Source organism: Lissotriton vulgaris, chromosome 1_2 (genome assembly GCF_964263255.1).
Source record: "Lissotriton vulgaris chromosome 1_2, aLisVul1.2, whole genome shotgun sequence".
NCBI lineage: Eukaryota > Metazoa > Chordata > Amphibia > Caudata > Salamandridae > Lissotriton > Lissotriton vulgaris.
Genome location: NC_141686.1, coordinates 157,978,081 through 158,001,874, shown reverse-complemented (window position 1 = coordinate 158,001,874; position 23,794 = coordinate 157,978,081). Strand labels below are relative to the sequence as shown.

Sequence of the window (23,794 nt, the reverse complement as noted above, 5' to 3'; positions counted from 1 at the left end):
TAACTCAAACATGGGCTAACTCAAAAAGAGAGCCAAGAAACAAGGCCTTTGTAATTAGCATTACAAGTCCATCAAGGAAAAGAATATAGGATGCATAGGGAACCAGGGGGCATATTATCAAGGGGGGGCGATAGGCAATTTTCGCAGCTTTAGCGCCTGTTTTTGGCCGCTAAGCTGCGAAAATTCTATTGCCCTATTAGCAAGCTGTCGCTAACAGCAGTTAGCGACAGCTTGTAGGCGATAGCGAGCGGTTTGGGGTCCGCTTTGCATGTCAGCGATATTTTTCGTTAATGACATGCAAAGTGGGCCTACCCAAACTTTTAGCGACTGAAGGCAGTCGCTAACGTCGCTATCGCCTATTAGCAAGGCAGGCGTAGCGATGGAAATATTTGCGCTAAGCGCGAATATCTCCAAATACTAACACCGGCCCAGACCAGTTCTTAGCCATGTTATCCAATGGGAGGTGGATAACATGGCTAAGAGCATTTAGTCACTAATGCATGAATATCGCTGTATTCTCAGCGATATTCGCGCATTTCGCCGCTATCGCCGGAAAATTTATCGCTTTGGAGATAAATGTTGCTAATAGCACTTTATCTCAGCGATAAATTCCGGCGATGCTCAGCGATACAAAAAAATCATCGCTAAGCCTATTTGGCGATGAATATCGCTACTTGTTGGTAATATGCCCCCAGCTTTTTACAAAGCAGCACGTTAAAATCCTAAACTGTTCCCACAGGGATGGACATATGTTATGCTTTGAGGTTACTGAGAGAATCTAGCCAGTTAATGAAAAGGTTATTGAAGTGCACGGTGATTGAAAGTGAGAAACCAGTAACTGTTGCAAATATATTTATCTTGTTTTTTGGGTCTGGCACCAGCTTCATATTTATAAATAACATCATATACAAAAATACACACATATATTCATATATAGTGTTGCTTTGGGTCAGCCTTCTTTCTCCATTGGTCTGTTAACATCACATTTTGCATCCCTCAACACTAAATACAGCATGGTGCAACGGATCGGTCCATTGCAATTACTAAAGGCCTCATTTATGAGGCCCCTTGCACCGCTGGAACGTCACTTTTTGTGGTGTTCCATGGTGCAGGAGCCTGCTCCATATTTAGGAGGCAGCACTAAGCCACTTTTTTGGGCTTAATGCTGCTTCATGCATATTGGTTCCCTTTGCGTTAAAGGGTAGTGCAATGGGTGTTGCTTGGTGGCGTTCCCAGCAACATCCATGGCTTTTTGACACGGCCCCAGATTTACGCAAAATCGCAGATCTGAGGCAAAAACGTACCCCTCCCCAGGGGAGATGTAGGAGAGGCACAACACTCCTGGTTTTTCCTTTTTCTATGTGTACTGCATTCTAATAGCAAGGATTGACAGATGCGTCAGAAATACTGACGTATCTGTTGGCGCAAAAGCCACGCATTGCTGGAGGTGTGTCGTAAGCCTGGCGCAACTCCAGCAATGCATGGGGGAGGCCTATTCTTATTGCATTGCATCACTCCTTACGCCTCCTCCAAGCAGGTGTGAGGTTTTGATGCAGTGGCGTCCTAGAAGTGGCGTAGTGAATTTCTGTAGATTTCACTACATCACTTCTACCAGTCTTTCTGGCGTGGGAACGCCCGCCCTGCATACATTATACCTGATGCAGGTACAATATGGCACAGGGGTATACAAGGTGATGCATCTGCCTAGATGCGACACTTTGTGAATAGGGTGCAACCTGGCGCATTGTTTATGCTGCCGCTGCATCACAACAAATGCTGCAACGACGGCGCAAAAGTGTTGGAAGGGGCTTGTAAATAAACCACCTCGCGTTCATAAGCAGTGCTCATCCCAGTAGCGTCAGAGGGGGCTAGAATTAGAAACGGATTTTCCCTGGTACCTGGGAAGGGGTCAGGGATGGACTATCCAGCACACCTCCCATGCCTCCACCCTCCTCTTCTGCAGCTACAATGTCAGCAGCTAATCTGTTTTTAGGAAAATCTTAATCCTTGCTGAACAGAGACAGGGAGTCCCAGAGATAAAGTGACTTTAAGTCTAAAAGGCCGCTCGGAAACGGAAACCCTGAGCATTAGACCAGGGTGCTTGAAGTGTGCACGTCTGACAGTTTGCACAAGGATGCTACTGGCTTCGTGGCTTGCATCTCCCCAGGAGGCGGGTGTCTGTTTACATCTGGATTGTGTGATCTGGTTTCAGCCATTGTCTTTACAACAGAGTATCGGCTTCTTTAGTACAAGGAAGAGTTCTGGATTAGGCTGCGGGCGGGTTTCCTCTTCTTTAATCAGCTTGTTTTCCTGGACTCGGCTTGAGAGGACAAATGTTGTGCTGGCATTGGAATTACCACTTAGACATTTGTTAAGAGCTGCATACACCTCATACGGAGCTTCTTGGCGCTGGTAACACGCCTTGGAAGAGCAGAGCCACCTTTGCACTTTTGCTAATATGGAACGCTCGAGCACAAAGGCATGAGAGAATGTCATACTACTTCCCATACTCAAATGCTTTTTACGTAAAGCACTTTCTTGTATTATATCTTGTGATGCAATGTGATTTTTTTTAAACTAAAAGGAATTTGTTAGTTCAAGGTTCGGTTCTTCCCAATTTAGGAATGGACGGAGTGGTTGCCCCCTTAGCTGACGTCATCATGTATGTGTGGATGGAGTGGGTGTCTCCTCGAAGAGGCACTGTGCCCTATCAGATTATGATGCTCTTTTGAAGGGTCAAAGTGCCTCTATCGGACTCAGGCAGCCTGCATCAGTAAGAATCTACCTGTCCCTGTGCACCATGGTTATCGCACACGTCACAGGTCTCAGACACACACACTCTCTCTCTCTTTCTCTCTCTCTCTCCTCCCCCCCCCCCCCCCCCCCCCCCGACATTGGCTGCTGGTTCCTGTGCACCATGGTTATCACGCACGTCACTAGGGCCCAGACACACACACAACCTCCAGGCATCAGGGACTTCACGCATTCTCTGCTGGTACCTTTGCACACAAGTCACTAGGGCCCATACACACACAACATCCAGGCATCAGGGACTTCACACATTCTCTGCTGGTACCTTTGCACACAAGTCACTAGGGCCCAGACACACACACAACCTCCAGGCATCAGGGACTTCACACATTCTCTGCTGGTACCTTTGCACACAAGTCACTAGGGCCCAGACACACACACAACCTCCAGGCATCAGGGACTTCACACATTCTCTGCTGGTACCTTTGCACACAAGTCACTAGGGCCCAGACACACACACAACCTCCAGGCATCAGGGACTTCACGCATTCTCTGCTGGTACCTTTGCACACAAGTCACTTGGGCCCAGACACACACACACAACCTCCAGGCATCAGGGACTTCACACATTCTCTGATGGTACCTTTGCACCATGGTTATCACGCACGTCACTAGGGGCCAGACACACACTGTACACAACCTCCAGCCATCAGGGACTTCACACATTCTCTGCTGATGCCTTTGCACACACGTCACTAGGGTGCAGACACACACAACCTCCAGGCATCAGGGACTTCACGCATTCTTTGCTGGTGCCTTTGCACACACGTCACTAGGGCCCACACACACAACCTCCAGCCATCAGGGACTTCACGCATTCTCTGCTGGTGCCTTTGCACACACATCACTAGGGCCCAGACACACACAACCTCCAGGCATCAGGGACTTCACACATTCTCTGCTTCTGCCTTTGCACACACATCACTAGGGCCCAGACACACACACAACCTCCAGGCATCAGGGACTTCACGCATTCTCTGCTGGTGCCTTTGCACACAAGTCACTAGGGTGCAGACGCTCACAACCTCCAGCCATCAGGGACTTCACGCATTCTCTGCTGGTGCCTTTGCACACAAGTCACTAGGGTGCAGACACTCACAACCTCCAGGCATCAGGGACTTCACGCATTCTCTGCTGGTGCCTTTGCACACACGTCACTAGGGTGCAAAGACTCACAACCTCCAGGCATCAGGGACTTCACGCATTCTCTGCTGGTGCCTTTGCACACACGTCACTAGGGCCCAGACACGCACACAACCTCCAGGCATCAGGGACTTCACACATTCTCTGCTGGTGCCTTTGCACACACGTCACTAGGGCCCATACACACACAACCTCCAGGCATCAGGGACGTCACGCATTCTCTGCTGGTGCCTTTGCACACACGTCACTAGGGTGCAGACACTCACAACCTCCAGGCATCAGGGACTTCATGCATTCTCTGCTGGTGCCTTTGCACACACATGACATGGGCCCACACACACAACCTCCAGGCATCAGGGACTTCATGCATTCTCTGCTGGTGCCTTTGCACACACATCACTAGGGCCCACACACACAACCTCCAGGCATCAGGGACTTCACGCAATCTCTGCTGGTGCCTTTGCACACACGTCACTAGGGTGCAGACACTCACAACCTCCAGGCATCAGGGACTTCAGGCATTCTCTGCTGGTGCCTTTGCACACACATCACTAGGGCCCAAACACACAACCTCCAGGAATCAGGGACTTCACACATTCTCTGCTGGTGCCTTTGCACACACGTCACTAGGGTGCAGACACTCACAACCTCCAGGCATCAGGGACTTCACGCATTCTCTGCTGGTGCCTTTGCACACACGTCACTAGGGCCCAGACACGCACTCAACCTCCAGGCATCAGGGACTTCACACATTCTCTGCTGGTGCCTTTGCACACACGTCACTAGGGCCCATACACACACAACCTCCAGGCATCAGGGACGTCAGGCATTCTCTGCTGGTGCCTTTGCACACACGTCACTAGGGTGCAGACACTCACAACCTCCAGGCATCAGGGACTTCATGCATTCTCTGCTGGTGCCTTTGCACACACATCACATGGGCCCACACACACAACCTCCAGGCATCAGGGACTTCATGCATTCTCTGCTGGTGCCTTTGCACACACATCACTAGGGCCCACACACACAACCTCCAGGCATCAGGGACTTCACGCATTCTCTGCTGGTGCCTTTGCACACACATCACTAGGGCCCAGACACACACAACCTCCAGGCATCAGGGACTTCACACATTCTCTGCTTCTGCCTTTGCACACACGTCACTAGGGCCCAGACACACACACAACCTCCAGGCATCAGGGACTTCACGCATTCTCTGCTGGTGCCTTTGCACACAAGTCACTAGGGTGCAGACGCTCACAACCTCCAGCCATCAGGGACTTCACGCATTCTCTGCTGGTGCCTTTGCACACAAGTCACTAGGGTGCAGACACTCACAACCTCCAGGCATCAGGGACTTCACGCATTCTCTGCTAGTGCCTTTGCACACACGTCACTAGGGTGCAAAGACTCACAACCTCCAGGCATCAGGGACTTCACACATTCTCTGCTGGTGCCTTTGCACACACGTCACTAGGGCCCAGACACGCACACAACCTCCAGGCATCAGGGAATTCACACATTCTCTGCTGGTGCCTTTGCACACACGTCACTAGGGCCCATACACACACAACATCCCGGCATCAGGGACGTCACGCATTCTCTGCTGGTGCCTTTGCACACACGTCACTAGGGTGCAGACACTCACAACCTCCAGGCATCAGGGACTTCATGCATTCTCTGCTGGTGCCTTTGCACACACATCACATGGGCCCACACACACAACCTCCAGGCATCAGGGACTTCATGCATTCTCTGCTGGTGCCTTTGCACACACATCACTAGGGCCCACACACACAACCTCCAGGCATCAGGGACTTCACGCAATCTCTGCTGGTGCCTTTGCACACACGTCACTAGGGTGCAGACACTCACAACCTCCAGGCATCAGGGACTTCAGGCATTCTCTGCTGGTGCCTTTGCACCCACATCACTAGGGCCCAAACACACAACCTCCAGGAATCAGGGACTTCACGCATTCTCTGCTGGTGCCTTTGCACACACGTCACTAGGGTGCAGACACTCACAACCTCCAGGCATCAGGGACTTCACGCATTCTCTGCTGGTGCCTTTGCACACACGTCACTAGGGCCCAGACACGCACACAACCTCCAGGCATCAGGGACTTCACACATTCTCTGCTGGTGCCTTTGCACACACGTCACTAGGGCCCAGACACTCACAACCTCCAGGCATCAGGGACTTCAGACATTCTCTGCTGGTGCCTTTGCACACACGTCACTAGGGTGCAGACACTCACAACCTCCAGGCATCAGGGACTTCATGCATTCTCTGCTGGTGCCTTTGCACACACATCACATGGGCCCACACACACAACCTCCAGGCATCAGGGACTTCATGCATTCTCTGCTGGTGCCTTTGCACACACATCACTAGGGCCCACACACACAACCTCCAGGCATCAGGGACTTCACGCAATCTCTGCTGGTGCCTTTGCACACACGTCACTAGGGTGCAGACACTCACAACCTCCAGGCATCAGGGACTTCAGGCATTCTCTGCTGGTGCCTTTGCACACACATCACTAGGGCCCAAACACACAACCTCTAGGAATCAGGGACTTCACGCATTCTCTGCTGGTGCCTTTGCACACACGTCACTAGGGTGCAGACACTCACAACCTCCAGGCATCAGGGACTTCACGCATTCTCTGCTGGTGCCTTTGCACACACGTCACTAGGGCCCAGACACGCACACAACCTCCAGGCATCAGGGACTTCACACATTCTCTGCTGGTGCCTTTGCACACACGTCACTAGGGCCCAGACACTCACAACCTCCAGGCATCAGGGACTTCAGACATTCTCTGCTGGTGCCTTTGCACACACGTCACTAGGGTGCAGACACTCACAACCTCCAGGCATCAGGGACTTCACACATTCTCTGCTGGTGCCTTTGCACACACGTCACTAGGGCCCAGACACACACAACCTCCAGGCATCAGGGACTTCACGCATTCTCTGCTGGTGCCTTTGCACACACGTCACTAGGGCCCAGACACGCACACAACCTCCAGGCATCAGGGACTTCACACATTCTCTGCTGGTGTCTTTGCACACACGTCACTAGGGCCCAGACACTCACAACCTCCAGGCATCAGGGACTTCAGACATTCTCTGCTGGTGCCTTTGCACACACGTCACTAGGGCCCAGACACACACAACCTCCAGGCATCAGGGGCTTCACACATTCTCTGCTGTTGCCTTTGCACACACGTCACTAGGGTGCAGACACTCACAACCTCCAGGCATCAGGGACTTCACACATTCTCTGCTGTTGCCTTTGCACACACGTCACTAGGGCCCAGACACACACAACCTCCAGGCATCAGGGACTTCACACATTCTCTGCTGTTGCCTTTGCACACACGTCACTAGGGCCCAGACACACACTGTACACAACCTCCAGGCATCAGGGACTTCACGCAATCTCTGCTGGTGCCTTTGCACACACGTCACTAGGGTGCAGACACTCACAACCTCCAGGCATCAGGGACTTCAGGCATTCTCTGCTGGTGCCTTTGCACACACATCACTAGGGCCCAAACACACAACCTCTAGGAATCAGGGACTTCACGCATTCTCTGCTGGTGCCTTTGCACACACGTCACTAGGGTGCAGACACTCACAACCTCCAGGCATCAGGGACTTCACGCATTCTCTGCTGGTGCCTTTGCACACACGTCACTAGGGCCCAGACACGCACACAACCTCCAGGCATCAGGGACTTCACACATTCTCTGCTGGTGCCTTTGCACACACGTCACTAGGGCCCAGACACTCACAACCTCCAGGCATCAGGTACTTCAGACATTCTCTGCTGGTGCCTTTGCACACACGTCACTAGGGTGCAGACACTCACAACCTCCAGGCATCAGGGACTTCACACATTCTCTGCTGGTGCCTTTGCACACACGTCACTAGGGCCCAGACACTCACAACCTCCAGGCATCAGGGACTTCAGACATTCTCTGCTGGTGCCTTTGCACACACGTCCCTAGGGTGCAGACACTCACAACCTCCAGGCATCAGGGACTTCACACATTCTCTGCTGGTGCCTTTGCACACACGTCACTAGGGCCCAGACACACACAACCTCCAGGCATCAGGGACTTCACGCATTCTCTGCTGGTGCCTTTGCACACACGTCACTAGGGCCCAGACACGCACACAACCTCCAGGCATCAGGGACTTCACACATTCTCTGCTGGTGTCTTTGCACACACGTCACTAGGGCCCAGACACTCACAACCTCCAGGCATCAGGGACTTCAGACATTCTCTGCTGGTGCCTTTGCACACACGTCACTAGGGCCCAGACACACACAACCTCCAGGCATCAGGGGCTTCACACATTCTCTGCTGTTGCCTTTGCACACACGTCACTAGGGTGCAGACACTCACAACCTCCAGGCATCAGGGACTTCACACATTCTCTGCTGTTGCCTTTGCACACACGTCACTAGGGCCCAGACACACACACAACCTCCAGGCATCAGGGACTTCACACATTCTCTGCTGGTGCCCTTGCACACACGTCACTAGGGCACAGACACACACTGTACACAACCTCTAGGCATCAGGTGGCTTTGCGTGGCTTAGTAAATATCACTTGAGCTCTTGTGTCTCCTTGCATGACGTAAGGGCTTAAAAATCCGGCACTAAATGTCACCTCACCTAATTCACTTTAAAGTTTGCAGGACATTGTTTGACCAGGCAGGGAGCACCCAGCGCGCTCCTCCTTTCAACATCCTGTAGAGTCACATTTCTTCTCAGTGAAGGGTGACCTGCCTGGTTTGTGTCAGTGACTGGATGCAATGGGGTCTCTCCTTCGTAAACCTAGGGTGGTCACCCAGCGCGTTTCACCTCGAGGCGCTGTACCGAGCCCTGGAGATGCATCTCATAGCATTCAGCTGTAGAGCCCTGATGGTTTCTAGGAAGGCAAGATTGTGGACTCTTCGCATACCAGTATTTCACAAGTCACCTGGCCATCAAGATGGCGGGCCAAGGCCTCTGTTCACTGCTCACCTTGAGGGGGTGGACGCGGCTGGGGCGGCTGCCCTGCTCCGCTGAGTTGGGGTCCCGGCTGGGGCTGCATCTGAGGCTTCACCGGCTGCGGCTGAACCTGGTGAGGCTGCAGGAGGAGAGTGGGGAAACCAAAGAGCAGGACCATGAAAACAGGTGATAAATGAATGCACTCTGGAAGCATCACACAAAACAAGCACACAAGAAATCAAGGACGGCCCTTGCTAGTGGAGGAGCTATATCACAAGCACATACAGTTGTAAAGGAGCAGGTGTACAAGAGTGCACACCTTAGCCGGGCAGTTGACCCGAGAGTTCACCATAGTAACATAGCAGGCATACCTGTCCAAGAGTACAACATACTAACAGAGCAGGTTGTGTCAAGAGTGCACTATAGTGACGGAGCATGCATGTCGAGCAGGGTGAGCATCCCATGGGTGCACCGTAGCAAGAAAGAATGCATATTCCAGAGGTGCAACATACTGACAGAGTGCACCACACCAAGACAGAATGTACATCTCTAAAGTGCATCATAGTAATGGAGCAGGTGTGTCCCAAGACAGCAAAATACTATCACAAGCGAGCAGAATACTAACAAGCATGTATAAAACAAAAGTGAAGCATAGCAACAGAGGAAGCATATATCAAGAAAGCACCACACCAAGAGAGCATATGCATACCAGAAATACTAACAGGCCCCAGATATCACAAGAGTGCACCACGCTAACACAGCAAGTACATCTCAAGCGTGCACTATCCTGCAGTTATACACAAAGAGTGCACCACACTAAGGGCCCGATTCACAGAATGAACTTAAGGCTCAATCCTAAACTTACTACTATTTTGGTATTCCCAGAATGCACTTACTACTTTTGGCATTCACAGAATGAATTTAAGACTCAATCCTAAACTTACTACTATTTTGGTATTCCCAGAATGCACTTACTACTTTTGGTATTCACAGAAATTAGGATGTTGTCTTAAGTCTGTCTTAAGTTTGTCTTAAGAAAAACTTAAGACAAAATCCTAACTTCTGTGAATACCAAAAGTAGTAAGTGCATTCTGTGAATGCCAAAAGTAGTAAGTGCATTCTGTGAATACCAAAGTAGTAGTACGTTTAGGATTGAGTCTTAAGTTCATTCTGTGAATCGGTCCCTAACACAGCAAGTACATCTCAAGTGTGCAGTATCCTGCAGGTGTAAACCAAGAGTGCATCATACTCAGAGAACACGTACATCACAAGCAGTGCATCCATTATCGTAGATGTATCACTAGAGTGCAGCTGCCAACAGCATGCAAGAACATCACGCACAGTTCCCCACCTCATCGGGTAAAAAAAACGCCCCCATTCTCGCTGAAAGTAAAACCTTCAGCACTCTTAAGAAACACCGAGGGGGCGCAGAGCACCTCATAAAACTCGAAAATGGATGGACAATTGCCTTTTTTACTGTTAAATTTATTCAGGCGTTTTGGTCACTGAAACGCGTTAATATAACCCACATGTGTATGTTACATAGTGGTATTTATCTTGAAGTCTGTGCTGTCCTTCTGGTGTTTCAGCCAAATGTAAGTTTTCGAAATGTTGACACCTTTGTGAATGGACCACTCGTGAACTGCATGCGGAGGTGATCCAGGAGGGTTACCAGAAGGGGCAGCACATAGGTGGCTCGCCACGGTGCTGCTTGGCTCATCAGGCGGGCAGGTGGCGAGAATGTGGCCTGCCCTTGGATCGCCCGTAAGCTAACCCACAATGATTGCATACCGTTGTATGTAATAAACCTGCAGCATCTTTTCCCAAGTTAACACTGGTGTGTAGTGTGTTATTGCGGGATGCATGATATGAGGGGTGTGGGCCAGTTGCCATGATGGTACTATCAAAACTGCTCCTGCAAGGGAACTCCAAAATATATCTTGCCCGTGGCCCCAAATATCCTTGTGGAGGCACCAGGTAGAATGCACACTTTGCAAGTTTCAGTGAGTTCTTTCTCAGATCTTCAGCTGTCCCTGATCAAGAAGTATTGGGGATTTATAAATCTTCTTCTTAACAGATTATGGATCATGATTTGTGGCTAGTCCAATGCCAGGCTACGGGGTCGAGTGTTTGGCTCCTACTACCAATGTAGAGACCCCCTGGGGTGGCGCTACACTTACACAGCAGATATACACGATGAAAGGCAAAACAATGTGGACAGCCTTATTTCTAGCCCATTTTAGGAATCCGTTGCCCATTGATGTCCTCCAAAGATACATTTCATGCTTATCCATGCTGCACTTCCACAGCCACACATCTGAACACTGCCATGTTCTAAAGCTGGGCTCTCTTCTTATCGCCGATACTCACCACAGGCATCAGTGTAGTGGGGATGGATGTCCCACCAGCCAACACTTGCGTCATTTTGTTGATCACCAAGTCGGCCACCAGCTGCCGGTCTTCCTCGATATGCTCTCCGATAAGAGGCATGGAGCTATCCATGACCTGTAGGAAGAAACACGTGAAAACAGATTATGTGCTTGCCGACAGAGCCAACTGTGTACTGAGGATGCAGAAAAAAGCATTGGGGGCAGTGAAAGAACATGCTCGCGAACTCAAACCATGTACTATCCATGATATGTAAGGAGAAACACGGTGAAAGCAGATTATGTGCATGCCAATAGAGCGTACTGAGCAATTGACTATGTAGAAGGAAGCACAGGGCAGTAAAAGAGAACGCATGCGCACTAACACAAACCATGGACTATCCAGGACCTGTAAAGAGGACCACAGTAAAAGCATATTCTATTACAGGCCTGGAGGCTTCTGATTATGCTTCTCTTTCTGTTTATTTGCTACTCACAGCAGCCAATGAAAAAGTTTTTGTTATGCAAATAAACTACATTTCCCATGATGCATATCTCGTACATCACATCCAGTAAGACCCTATAAGAGCCACCATAACCGGAAACTGAGCCCCTTTTTTTTGTTGCTCACGCAGAGTTGAGCGGTTTTTCCTCACCATTTTGATGTATGATTATTGTGATTAATCATTAATGAGTTTTATGGTTAATAACCCTTCAGTGTATGTGGCGTGCTCTCACACGCTTTGGTTTTTCAATGCGCTGCGGCGCGATAATTGATGGACTCCCGCCGGGAGCCCAGATCTGATTTTGGTGTTTGTGCCTGATCGGGCTTTGAATTTGTTAGGCTCCCACTGGGAGCTGGTACTGCGCTGTATCCGGCAGCGTCCTTTTGATTCAATGCGCGCTCCTCGCGCTGACAGCTTCCCTGATCTGCCGGTGCAGTACCAAAGAAGAGCTGACATCGCTCCGACGTGTGTAGCCCAATTGGGATACTTTTTGGTAGCTTTTGGGCTACGTACATCGCGTGCGTCCCCCGACTGCTCCGAAGCTCATTAGAGCCGGGAGATTTTACGGAGCTGTAGTGTACTACGCCTGACTCTGCTGTAATAAGCGTCTGGCCCCCTGGAGTGCGCACACGCTCAATAGACTGAATATTTTGGCTCTACTTATGCTCTGTGGGCTGCAACGGTGATTATACAGCTTGGTTGATTAGCTAGGTACCTGGATTTTCGGTGTGCTGTGGGTTGGCTCCCCCCTGTACTCCTCTGTTGACCATCATTGTGTTAAGGCTACTTTATATCATTTACAGCAATGGAGGATTGGGTCAGGTATGAAGAGGATAATGTATATCAGAAGGAAGTGCAAACATCTTCCTTGGAAGACAATATTGTTGAGGCTCTGGACGCGTCTGTCCAAAAGTCCGTCAACCGGGCCATAGAGAAGGCGGTGCCTGGTACTGTGCAGCAGGCTCTAGCTGTTGCTTTGAAACCCATCACTAAGCAGTTGGAAAGGTTTGCCAAACGACATGGTTATTCCTCACAACGTCCATAAGGTGAAGTCCTGGCCCCATGCGGGCGCGTTAGCAACACTACCTACTCCTGCTACTCCATTCAACATGGGTGATAAGCTTCCACGTCAGAACACTGACACGGACACAGACACAGGTACTACGGGGACTGATACCCTCGACGAGGAAACCCCTCCCAAGAAGCGGTCACGTAAATCAAAACCCTTATTCGGATGTGGAAGAGAGAGAACATGACGGCGCAGGAAGGAAGCGTATTAGGATCCCTAAATGTTGAATGTCTCTTGCCATGGGTTCGGGCATTTGTTGTCGTATCTGACTGGTCAAACGGACAGCGCGATTTGAGAGGGAAACGGCTGAGGGGTCGGCCCTTCACTGACTAAGTCAGTTGCTAAGCACCCGGACGATGTTGTTAAAAAACCTTAATCAAAGATGAATAAAGGATTACGCTGCTTTAAGATTTAATAAAAGACTACGCAGTGATCGACAACAACCTGCTTCATGTCTTTTAAGTGGCCACATGATTTTGGAAGGAGGGTTAAAGACGTTGGGTCTTTAGGGGGGGGGGCGACTCGCACGCGGTACGCACACTATTTGAATCTCCAAGTGCGTTAAAAAACATGCCAGACAACCACAATCATTTTTAAACCCAGCATGAAAAACATAACATATATGAAAAAATCTATGTGAAAAACTGTGGAGTAAAAAATACGAAAATTGTGAAACTATGTCTAAGCATAGTATTATGTACTGGGAAAGTACTCAATATGAACAAAACTTATGCTCGACAACATACACATAATGACAAAAAATGGTCAAAAACAGCAGAATCTGTCGTGTGTAACAAAGGTACATATAAGTACTTGGTCAAAATGACAAACAGGTTTGAAAAGGAAACATGTGTTTAATAATGTAAATCTGGTATTTTTGGGTAAAATACACATTTTATAATAAGAAATATAGCTCATTGTGTGGGGAAATCTGGGTTTCATTTTGTCTTTTAGGGATTTCATGTGTTCCTTTCTCTTATAAGTGAGATCTCCCCTGCGCTGCATTACTGAATGCCTGCTCAATACCTTAGAATGTTTTTGAAATTCAGAACCTTATTTTACACAAAAGACTATTTTGAACCCACATTAGTTGAAGGCACTCTGCTGAATTATACAATTCTTCATGTGGACCACAAAGGAGGGAAACATGATGGAATGATGGAAGAGTACTGGACTGTATGGGGATTTGTATGCTGCTTTCCAAACCAAGCGTGAGGTTCAAAGCTTCTACGCCATCTTCCTAAAAACTCAGGGACAGATCTACAAGATAGTGCCGCAGCGTGGCACCGCAAGCCATTTGGCTGCGCCACTCAGCAGCACTTTCAGAGCACAGAATTGCGACATATTTACAACAGGTCCCTTGGATGCCTGCGTCATGTGGAGATTGTTTTTGTGCAGGAAGGGGCATTTGTACATGGTTTTGAGACTCGCTATTTGGAAGGGAATGCCCTTTCCAAATAGCGAGTTGCAAGACCTATTTAGCAAATCGCAAAAAAATTGCGACTCACGAAATAGGCTATGTACATGGCCCAATAGGTTTTTGCATGTGCAAACGGGTACGTGAACCCATTTGCGCATATAAAAACGGGTCGTACATCTGGCCCTTAGTATTTTATTTTGAAGGAATTTTAAAAAAGGAAAAAAAAGAATGGGAAAGTTGGTGCTGCATCTCTGTGACTAACTTCTAAATTGTTGGTTTTATTTCGCAGTACGAGGCTCCTGCTCCTGCCAGGGCCAGACAGGAAACCCAAAGCAGCCCTGGCAAATATTTTCAGACCAGTCCCCACACGGTGAACCCAAGTGCGGGGAGGGTGCCTGACCAGTACAAAGGGGGCTTTGGGAGGCTCTCCCCTCAAAATATTTAGGAAACAATGGTGCATTCTACAACACATTTTTCATTATATATTGAATTGTATTAGCGTTTAAAGAATAGTAAATGAAGACCTCACTATACACCAGGATGCGACAATCTTTATTGGGGTTCTTCAATGATTCCCTTATTATCACACTCCAACAGTGCCTCTCATCGCTCCATAGACCTCCGTCACATGTATTTCATTTGTTTTATTGCTCCTCTCATACCATTGTGGGATGTCAGTGCACTTTACATCACACACATATAGAGACAATAAATCATACATGTAAATCAGTGAATAGAAAATTTTACATACGGAAAAGGGGACTACAAGGTGTAGTATTCACCTGTCATTCATACTGGTAGGCATTTTTAAAGAGTGCATGGTCTGGAAAATCACAAACTCAAGATTCAGAACATAACACAGTGGCTGGCACTGACTTTAACATAAACAATGTATTTCCATCCAACTAAACCTTTTTAGCAGCATCAGAATAATGAATGACTGGGAAAAAAACATAAGTAACTAACTGGTAGCTTGCAGTTTGAAAGCCGCTTTTTGATGACAGTTTATAGGTCCCTCTGCTAGATTAAGATTGTCACTTATGAAGTGCACAGTAACAAACGAATCTCTGTAATAAAATAAGTAACCACAAACCTAGGCACATAAAATACTGCTTTTTAAAATGCATGTTACATGTTCTTTGCAGTAGGAGTGTTAACCCTCTGTGCTACGTTAGTTAAGTCAAAGCTGCCACTGGACAAAATGCTCATCTCTCTCCAGCAGGTACATTAATCACTGGCATTAACTTGACACTTTTATTGTTGCTCGAAAGCTGCTAATTATACAAGAAACTTTGCTGTGCTTTTAAAACTGCTGCCTACAGGACCCGGTGGGAATGTCTCACGGACCCCTGGGGGTCCGTGGACCCCAGTTTGGGAAACACTACTCTACAGGGTTGGGATGCTATGGTACGTACAATTCTTTTCACATCTGCTTCTACTCACTTTCTACGATGTTAGATACTATCCACAGAGTGAGCTTATAAGCGATGCTGGACTCTTAATTGTCTCATAGTAATTTCTTAAATTTCATTTTACTGCTACAGTTGTAGATGTATGTGGCCGTATATCACATAAATTGGAACCGTATATCCTTTATTTGAAATGTTTGTAGGGAAAGCATATCTTGCACTTGTATCACACTATCATCTGATTGTATGTTTCTTATGCAATAAAATAATTTGGACCTTTAAAAAAAATTGTTGGGTGAGCGGTTCTAGGTGACCTGAACTTGGCTGCTGATGTCCACAGTTCCAATGCACTAAAACTATTAGATCTCCCGACGGCATTTGACACTGTTGAAAGTTTCTTCTCCTGAATGAACTGCGCAAGGCTGGAATTGTTGGCATGGGAGCAGACCAGTTTACTTTCTTTTTAGCTGAAAGTGGTGCTTGAACCTTTTTCATCGTTTAGGAAAAAGACGTGGTATCCTTCAAGGCTCCACGCTATCCCCGTACTAGGTCAATGCGTACCTTAGACCACTCATGGCTCTTATCCACTCTTAAGGCCTCCAACAATACATATATAAAACTATGCACATATGTTGATGTCACCAAGCGGCTGTTCAGGCTGTACAGAATTCTTTGTGGGCACCTGAGTTTGACCCTTGTCTCAACCACTTTGAATCTGTTAAACGTTTAGGGACAAAGTTTGATTTTTGTCTGAAAATGGATGCTCAGGCGTTGTCCGTCACCTTTTCCTGTACTCTTTACTTGGGAATAAACCACCCCATCCTTCCTTTTTTATTGAAGAAGGTCAACGAGACACAGTTGTTGCAATACCTACCAAGGGATTTAGGCCCAGATGCATCAAGGTAAAATCCGCTCGCAAAGGCACGCTGATATTTTGGACAAAACAATTGCATTCCTAAAATAAACCTAAAACTGATGTAAGAAGGATCATTCATGCAGAGTTCTGGATGATTTTTGCTGATGTTAGTTCCACTGTAGCAGAGGGCACTTACTGTCATGTCTAATATTCCAAGATCTGTGCAGTGGCCGTCCATCCATCATATGGATAAACCTTCCTATGGTATTATCATTACTGCTGTCTGTGGCCTGGGCGTGTAAGAGTGGTATAACCTGCCTGCCGTGTGATCCTGTGCAATCTTTGTTACTGAGCAGTAGCACAGCTGTATGAGGTTGTATCGCTATCTAGTCCTCCGGTGGCATAAAGAAGTGAGTCCTAGAGGTTTAGTTATCAACTAGGGGAATCAAAAGACTATGGGGCATATTATCAAGGCGGGTGGAATGAAATTATCGCCGCTTTAGCAGCCGTTTTCGGCCGCTAAGCCGAAATAATTTCATCGCCCTATTAGCAAGCTGTCGCTAACATCAGTTAGCAACAACTTTTAGGTGATAGCGAGCGGTTTGGGGCCCGCTTTGCATGACAGCGATATTTATCGCTAATGACATGCAAAGTGGGCGTACCCAACCTGTTAGCGACTAAAAAGTCGCTAACATCGCTATCGCCTATTATCAACGCAGGCGTAGCGATGGAAATATTTGCGCTAAGCGCGAATATCTCCAAAAGCTAACACCTGCTCAGACCAGTTCTTAGCCATTATATCCAATGGGAGGTGGATATTATGGCTAAGACCCTATTGGCGTTAATGCATGAATATCGCTGTATTCTCAGCGATATTCACGCATTTTGCCACTATCGCCGGATATTTTATCGCTTTAGAGAGTGGTATAATCCAGTCCACTTCTTGCACAGTGGACACAAAGCATAATTTTCTTGCCTGCACACACATGGCAGCCATGTTTTTTACTACGTCATCATCAGCTTGTGAACTTTCCCACCTCTGGCATTGCGCAGGAGTGCGTCACTCTCGCTTCTCATAAAGCAAAGAGAACAGGAATGTCTCATCCCTACCCCTTACCGACACCCACTGTGAAGCGCACACAAGTGTCTCCTAGCTACGGGTCTCCATATGTGGCTCAGCTCCCAATAAACCCTGCCCTCTAACCCCAGGGGTGGCGCATCCTGTCCTGTGCCGTCGGGGGGGCGAGGAGGGCACAGTACCCTCTGTCTGTTTTCAAGCTCTACACGCACCTTCACACTTGTGCAAAGTTTCCATATTTGCAGGGGCTGCTGTGAGTCACCAGCAGGTGCACCTCCTCTAGCGTTGCCAAGGCAACCGTTCGGTAGTCTGAAAGGCACCCAGCATCAGGCCATGGCTTAGTGGACAGTGGAGTTTACCGACTACGAATACCGGTTAATGGTCTTAAACCCAGTTGCGTTCGATACCCTTTACATTTCACTCTATATGTCCGTGAAAAATAAAATAAATATTCTACTTGATAAATAAAACAAACATTGGCAAAGCAATAGGTTTCCCATTGTCAGCAAGCCTTTTGCCTTTGCCAGTGCTTGATTTGTTTCGTCATGGCTTTGTCAAAAACTCCTCGCCAGAACAATAAAATAAAAAAATTAGCTGAAAGCAAAAATGTTTTTTGTTTGTTCTAAAAACACACATTGCAATAGTAGTCCCTGTCACTGAAGAGAACTACTTGGTGTGTGGATGTGCACTTTGCAAAAGGGTAGAATGCGTCACTCACTGTAAAGTTAGCCAATGCCTGAAGTGGGCTGACCCACTGCCCCATGCTGCATTCTATAGTGGGAGGAAGAACAATTTTAATGACATAATAGACCAGTGGATGAAAAAAGCTGAAAGCCTCTTCATGTATTTAATTAAGTGGCTTTGTGTGTCTTCAAATGTATGACTTAAGGTTTGTGTCGCTCTTGCAGGGCCGGCTTTAGGGCAGTGCGACTGGTGCTGACCTGTGTAGGGGGTGCGGACCTCAAGTGGGGCGCTTCGTTTAGCAATAACTTATGATTGGAGAGATGAGGCGCACTTTTGCCTGGTGGTAGTGAGAGAATCCGAGGAGTGGGTTTGGGGATGCCAAAAAAGGATTGTCGCACCGGGCGCCACCAGTGCTAAAGCCGGCCCTGCGCTCTTACACCACATTGCGTGGTGCAAGAGCAACGCAAACTCAGTCATAAATATGTCCCTCAGCTCCTTGTTAAACGTGAAGTGCCAGAACACCTCTAGGTGCTAGTGCGCAACATGAGAAAGTCAAATCCATGAAGTGATGACCAGTTTCTAAGCACTCATCCTGTTAGCGTTAAAGAGAACCAGGGGCGGCTCTAGGCATGTGCAGCTGTGCACCTGCACAGGGCCGCCAAACCCTAGGGGCCAACATGCCAATATATATCCTTAATATAATAATCCTCTGAGGATGGATACATATTTGCGTGGCGGCCCCTGGCAGGGATTTGGCGACCTCCGGCTCTGTTCCACATTCCTGAGCTCTGGGGGGCTCCGCCCCGCCCGGACCCCCTCTTCCGGGGCCCCCTACCTACGCTCCCTGCCCAGGGCCGCCACGAGCCTAGAGCCGCTCCTGAGAGAACGGTGGTACAGGCCAACCGATTCATCTCCCCGAGATCACACGATATTAACAACTTTAGAAGCTGATACTAACTTTTGCTCTCAGGGTGATCATTAATCAAACGATCACATTGCCTTCTCTGATCACTGAATTAAATATTCTTCTGGGCCAAGCTGCACACTGAACAGTGCAGACATTTGGATTTTCCAAATTCTCAGAATTTGTATTCTTTGCAGGAAAATATATAAAAAAAACTGCGATTTTACAAACTATGAAGGAGTCTGCATAATATAATAATAGCACCCGTGCAGCAGTCGTGACGCTGTACAGCTTTATGAACAGCAGATGATAGTATTACCCAAGTCAATGGTGTCCACATGTTGTAGCATTTACTTTTGACTTACCTGAGTTTGTAAAATGGTTCCTCAGTTCTAGAAGTGCCAAGACGTGGCCTCAACTTAGAATAGCACTCTTCGCTATTTGTTATATGTGTACTATTGGAGCACACCTGGCAACCGCTGGAAATGCCACTGCAGAGCATGGCATGGCGTAGACGAACTTCCAAAACTAAGCGACATATTGCAAAGTTATGTCATGAAGTAGAGACTAATGACTTGATTTCCAAACGTTTTTATATTAAAAAAACATAAAAATAAAACTTTAGATGTGCAAAAAATCTGATATTAATTCACAGCATAGAAAGTCAGAAGAAATGCCAGTGTTGGCTGAAAGTGTCACATAAGGCATGTGGCCACTTGGCAATTACATAGAAAATATTTAAGGTCTGTCTTTTGAGTGGGCAAAAAACATTTTACTTATTGTGTTGTACTGTATTTTCACAGAACTCCATACACCTGATGAGGCCAGTAAGTTCTCCCATTTGCAAAGGGATCTTTCATTGGGTTGTTGTCACCCTTTTGGGGTTAATTTGGTGCTGGATGTTTTTTGGCCTATATTGTTTTGGGGTGGGGGAGTGTGAGGTTCAAAGAGGTGCTTCAAATATTGTGCTGTAAATGTCACTGCGCATAAGCACGCGGTGCTGCAGAGAATATGAGAACAGACACAATCATGCATAACCACCATTAGGAGGGCTCAGAACCAGTGGCAGCTGGTAACATTGGAAATTGATGGGGCATAACAGCTCAGAGTGTACTGTGGGGAGCAAGTATAACGAGTGAGCCCATCCGTCATAAGGTGGGGCTCGGGGGGATTTCTTCCCCAGTAAATCTGGAAATGGTGCATTTTCAAGCAAATTTGAGAAAGCAAGAAGGCTAACAAATGTTGGTTCAAATCTGTTTATTGAAGATAAGTTTCACGGACAACATCACTTTTCTGTTCACAATCAGTTTTTCTTAAGTGTGCAGTACAAGTAACATATACATATCCAACGTCGTATTACACCATGAGAGACATAGCATGGTGAACTGAAACATTAGCACATCCCTTATGAATTAATGAATGAATACCCTCTTGTAGAGCGCATGGCTACCCTCGAGCATCCCAGCGCTTATCATATACAAGTCTATTTTGTATATACTATGGGGCAGATTTAGAAGCCCCTTGCGCCTCATTTACGCCGCCGTTGCGTCACTTTTGTGACACAACGGCGGCGCGAATCCTGCTCCACGGTGCGAGGGTACTTACAACGTGACTCATCTGGGAGATGCGTCACGTTGTAAAGCCCTGCGCCACGTGTAGGCGTTCCTGTGCGGGGGGGGGGGGCGTTCCGGCGCTTGAACGCCTCCTAAAAGTGGCTGAGTGAAATCTACAAGATTTCACTCAGTCACTTTTAGGCCCATGCTGCGTCAAAACCCTGCGCCTGCCTGAAGCAGGCTTAAGGATTGACGCAGCATTAACAAGATAGTGCCCCCAGAGCATTGCTGGAGCTGCGTCGAGCTTACGACGCAACTCCAGCAATGCGTCACTTTTACAGCACAGATGCCTGCCTCTCTGTGTGCATGCAAAGCTAGGAGTATTGTGTCCCAGTAAGCAGAAATGGGATATTTCCGCAGCCGTAGCATGTCCTCTCTGTGCAGGGCTACACTTTGGGCTTGTGCCCAGTTGTTGCCCAGTTGTTGATAGAACGTCGCCAGGTAGCCAACGTCGGGTGTAGGAGATTTCCATCTCTTTGTGATGAAGAGTTCGACTATAAATCCCAGATCCAGGAAGTGAGAGGTCACCTTGTGTCTTTTAGATCTGTGATAAAGGTCCAGTAGGCATACCTCCCAATGATGTAGTTCTGGGCGATCCGCACAAGCAGTTAATGCCATTGTGACGGTGTTCCAGTAGGCGTGTAGAGATGGCCAGACCCATAACATATGTAAGAGGTCTGCATCGATACATGAGCATCTGGGGCTTGCAGCATTTGTTGTGTGATAATATCTGTTGGTATTGGCAGGGGTAAGGTCGGCCCAGTTTAGTATGTAGAAATGTATAAGCTTAAAGCGGGCGTTATATAGAATGTGTCAGTGACCCTCCAATATCGCACTCCTTTCCTGATCAGTACAGGGGCGGGTCAGGTTCGTCTCCCATCGACGATGCAGGGTAAGAAATTGTGGGGTAGTGCGATGGCACATGGAGTCAGCTAACCAGCGTGTGAGGTGTCTGCTCCCACCATCATCTGCAAGTACTGTACTGTGAGATGTGTCTGAGGTTATATCCCCCCTAGTGCTGTAGTGGTGTACCCAATAGTGATTGGTGGAGTAGAAACTGGCCCAGAGGCAAACAATCCTCCTTAATTAGAACATCATATGGTGCTAACACGCCCTCTCTGTATAAGTAACTTAAGGTACTTATTACTGCAGCGTGCCATGACTCCAGTGCCGCTGCCGTCGTCAATGCCTTTGGCCTAGGAGTGCCCAGTAGTGCTAGCTCTGGTGCGTACTGGAGAACCTGTTTGGTAAAGTGTTGGCTGTCACCTTTCTCGATTTTTGACACTGAAAACTCGACTAAGAGTCATACCAGATAAAAACCTTTTCCAAGCAACCGTATGTTTGGATTTTTTGCAATGAATCAAGACAATACCCCACTTGTCCTCACTTTCTCTTAAACTAAATGTCTCTTACGATGTAGGGGGTCTCCCATTGTTAAAGACAAGTACCTCACCCATATTCTACTCAATTAAACACAGTTAGTAAGGGATTGGGACCTACAACACCCTCTTACCCTAAAGATGGTTAAGAAATAAAGTAGGAGGGGCAGCACCACCCTTTTTAGGAGAGCTATCCTGCCCATGACCACTAGAGGCAATGTGCACCAAAACAGCATCTGCGCATGGAGTGCAGTGACTGCCCGCAGGACGTTGCCTTCGAAAAGTTCTGTCATGTTGTGCCAGTTCAGTTGCGTCTCCCCTATCCTCAGCTCAGAGCTAACTGTATCTGGGAGGAAGGGGAACACACAAGATTTTGTTCAGTTGACCCTCAATCCTGACTTATCTGTGACGTGTATCAGGATAGCGTTTATTGTGGTGGGGACATCATGCATGTCCTGTAAACACAGCAACATGCCATCAGCATACAGGGAGGCGACATGCAGCCCATCCCCCACTGTAATGCCCCATAGTGCTGCCTATTTACAACGCGCTAGGACCAATAGTTCGAAAGCCAGCGTGAATAATAATGGCGACAGTGGGCAACCCTGACGTGTACCTCGGTGTATAGGGGTAGGCCGCCAACAGCAGAGGTCCTGTTTTAACTCTGCGTGTGTCGGCATATAGCTATTTCACCATCCTCAGGAATCGAGAACCAATTCCAAACCGGGTGAGTGTTGCAAACAGAGCTCCATTCTAATGATTCAAACGCTTTTTCAATGTCCAATACTAAACACCCAGCTTGGGGCCACTCGGTCAGGTCATATATAAGGACCCTAAAAAAGCGGCATAGTTTTAGGGAGGTGTTTAGTGTGGGGATAAATCCATTTTCGTGTGGGTGCACCAAACCTTGTACCAATGGTGCTGTAGTTAAAACATCTATAAAGATATTTCATATGATAGTGATGTAGGTAGCATTAATTACATCATCTCTAGAAAAGCAGAGTGCAACAAAAGCTGTCAAAAACTACTAAGAGTTGCATTGGGAACTGGTTTTCTTCTCACTGGGAACCCAAAGAGGGCCCAGAAAATTATGTCAGACCAGTCCTCATAGGGTAAATAGCGAGCAAGCTTGAACATTACAATGGGGCTCGGTGGGTTCTCCCACCCAAGAATATTTGGGGAAAAATGGCACCAATGGTGCATTCTACTAAACATTTTTCATTATATTCAATTGTATTAGTTTTTAAAGCATAGTAAATGATGACCATACAGTGTACCAGAAACCAACCTGTATTAGGATTCTTTAAAGATTCCCTCACCATTGTCCTATAACAGTGCCTCTCATCTCTCCATAACACACACATACAGAGACAATGAATCATACATGTGTAAGCCGTGTATATTATGTTACTCAGACAAACGGGACTACAAGGTGTGGCATTCCCATGTCATCCATACTGGTAGAGCTTTTTTGAGAGTGCTAGTTCTGTTGAAGCATAAACTTAGGATTCAGAAGGTAACACAGTGGTTAGGATTGACTTA

At 47.7% G+C, this 23,794-nt stretch overlaps 1 protein-coding gene across 1 annotated transcript in view; it reads right to left on the bottom strand.

Annotated features, from left to right (window-relative positions):
• The window catches only part of SYN3 (synapsin III), a 1,181,147-nt gene that overhangs the window by 5,659 nt on the left and 1,151,694 nt on the right, over window positions 1-23,794 (bottom strand). Inside the window, exons 11-12 of the mRNA XM_086953619.1 lie at window positions 11,339-11,473; window positions 9,002-9,107 (exon numbers count right to left, since the gene is read on the bottom strand). Of these exons, the coding sequence (XP_086809745.1) occupies window positions 9,002-9,107; window positions 11,339-11,473 (241 nt within the window). The remainder of the gene's footprint in view (window positions 1-9,001; window positions 9,108-11,338; window positions 11,474-23,794) is intronic.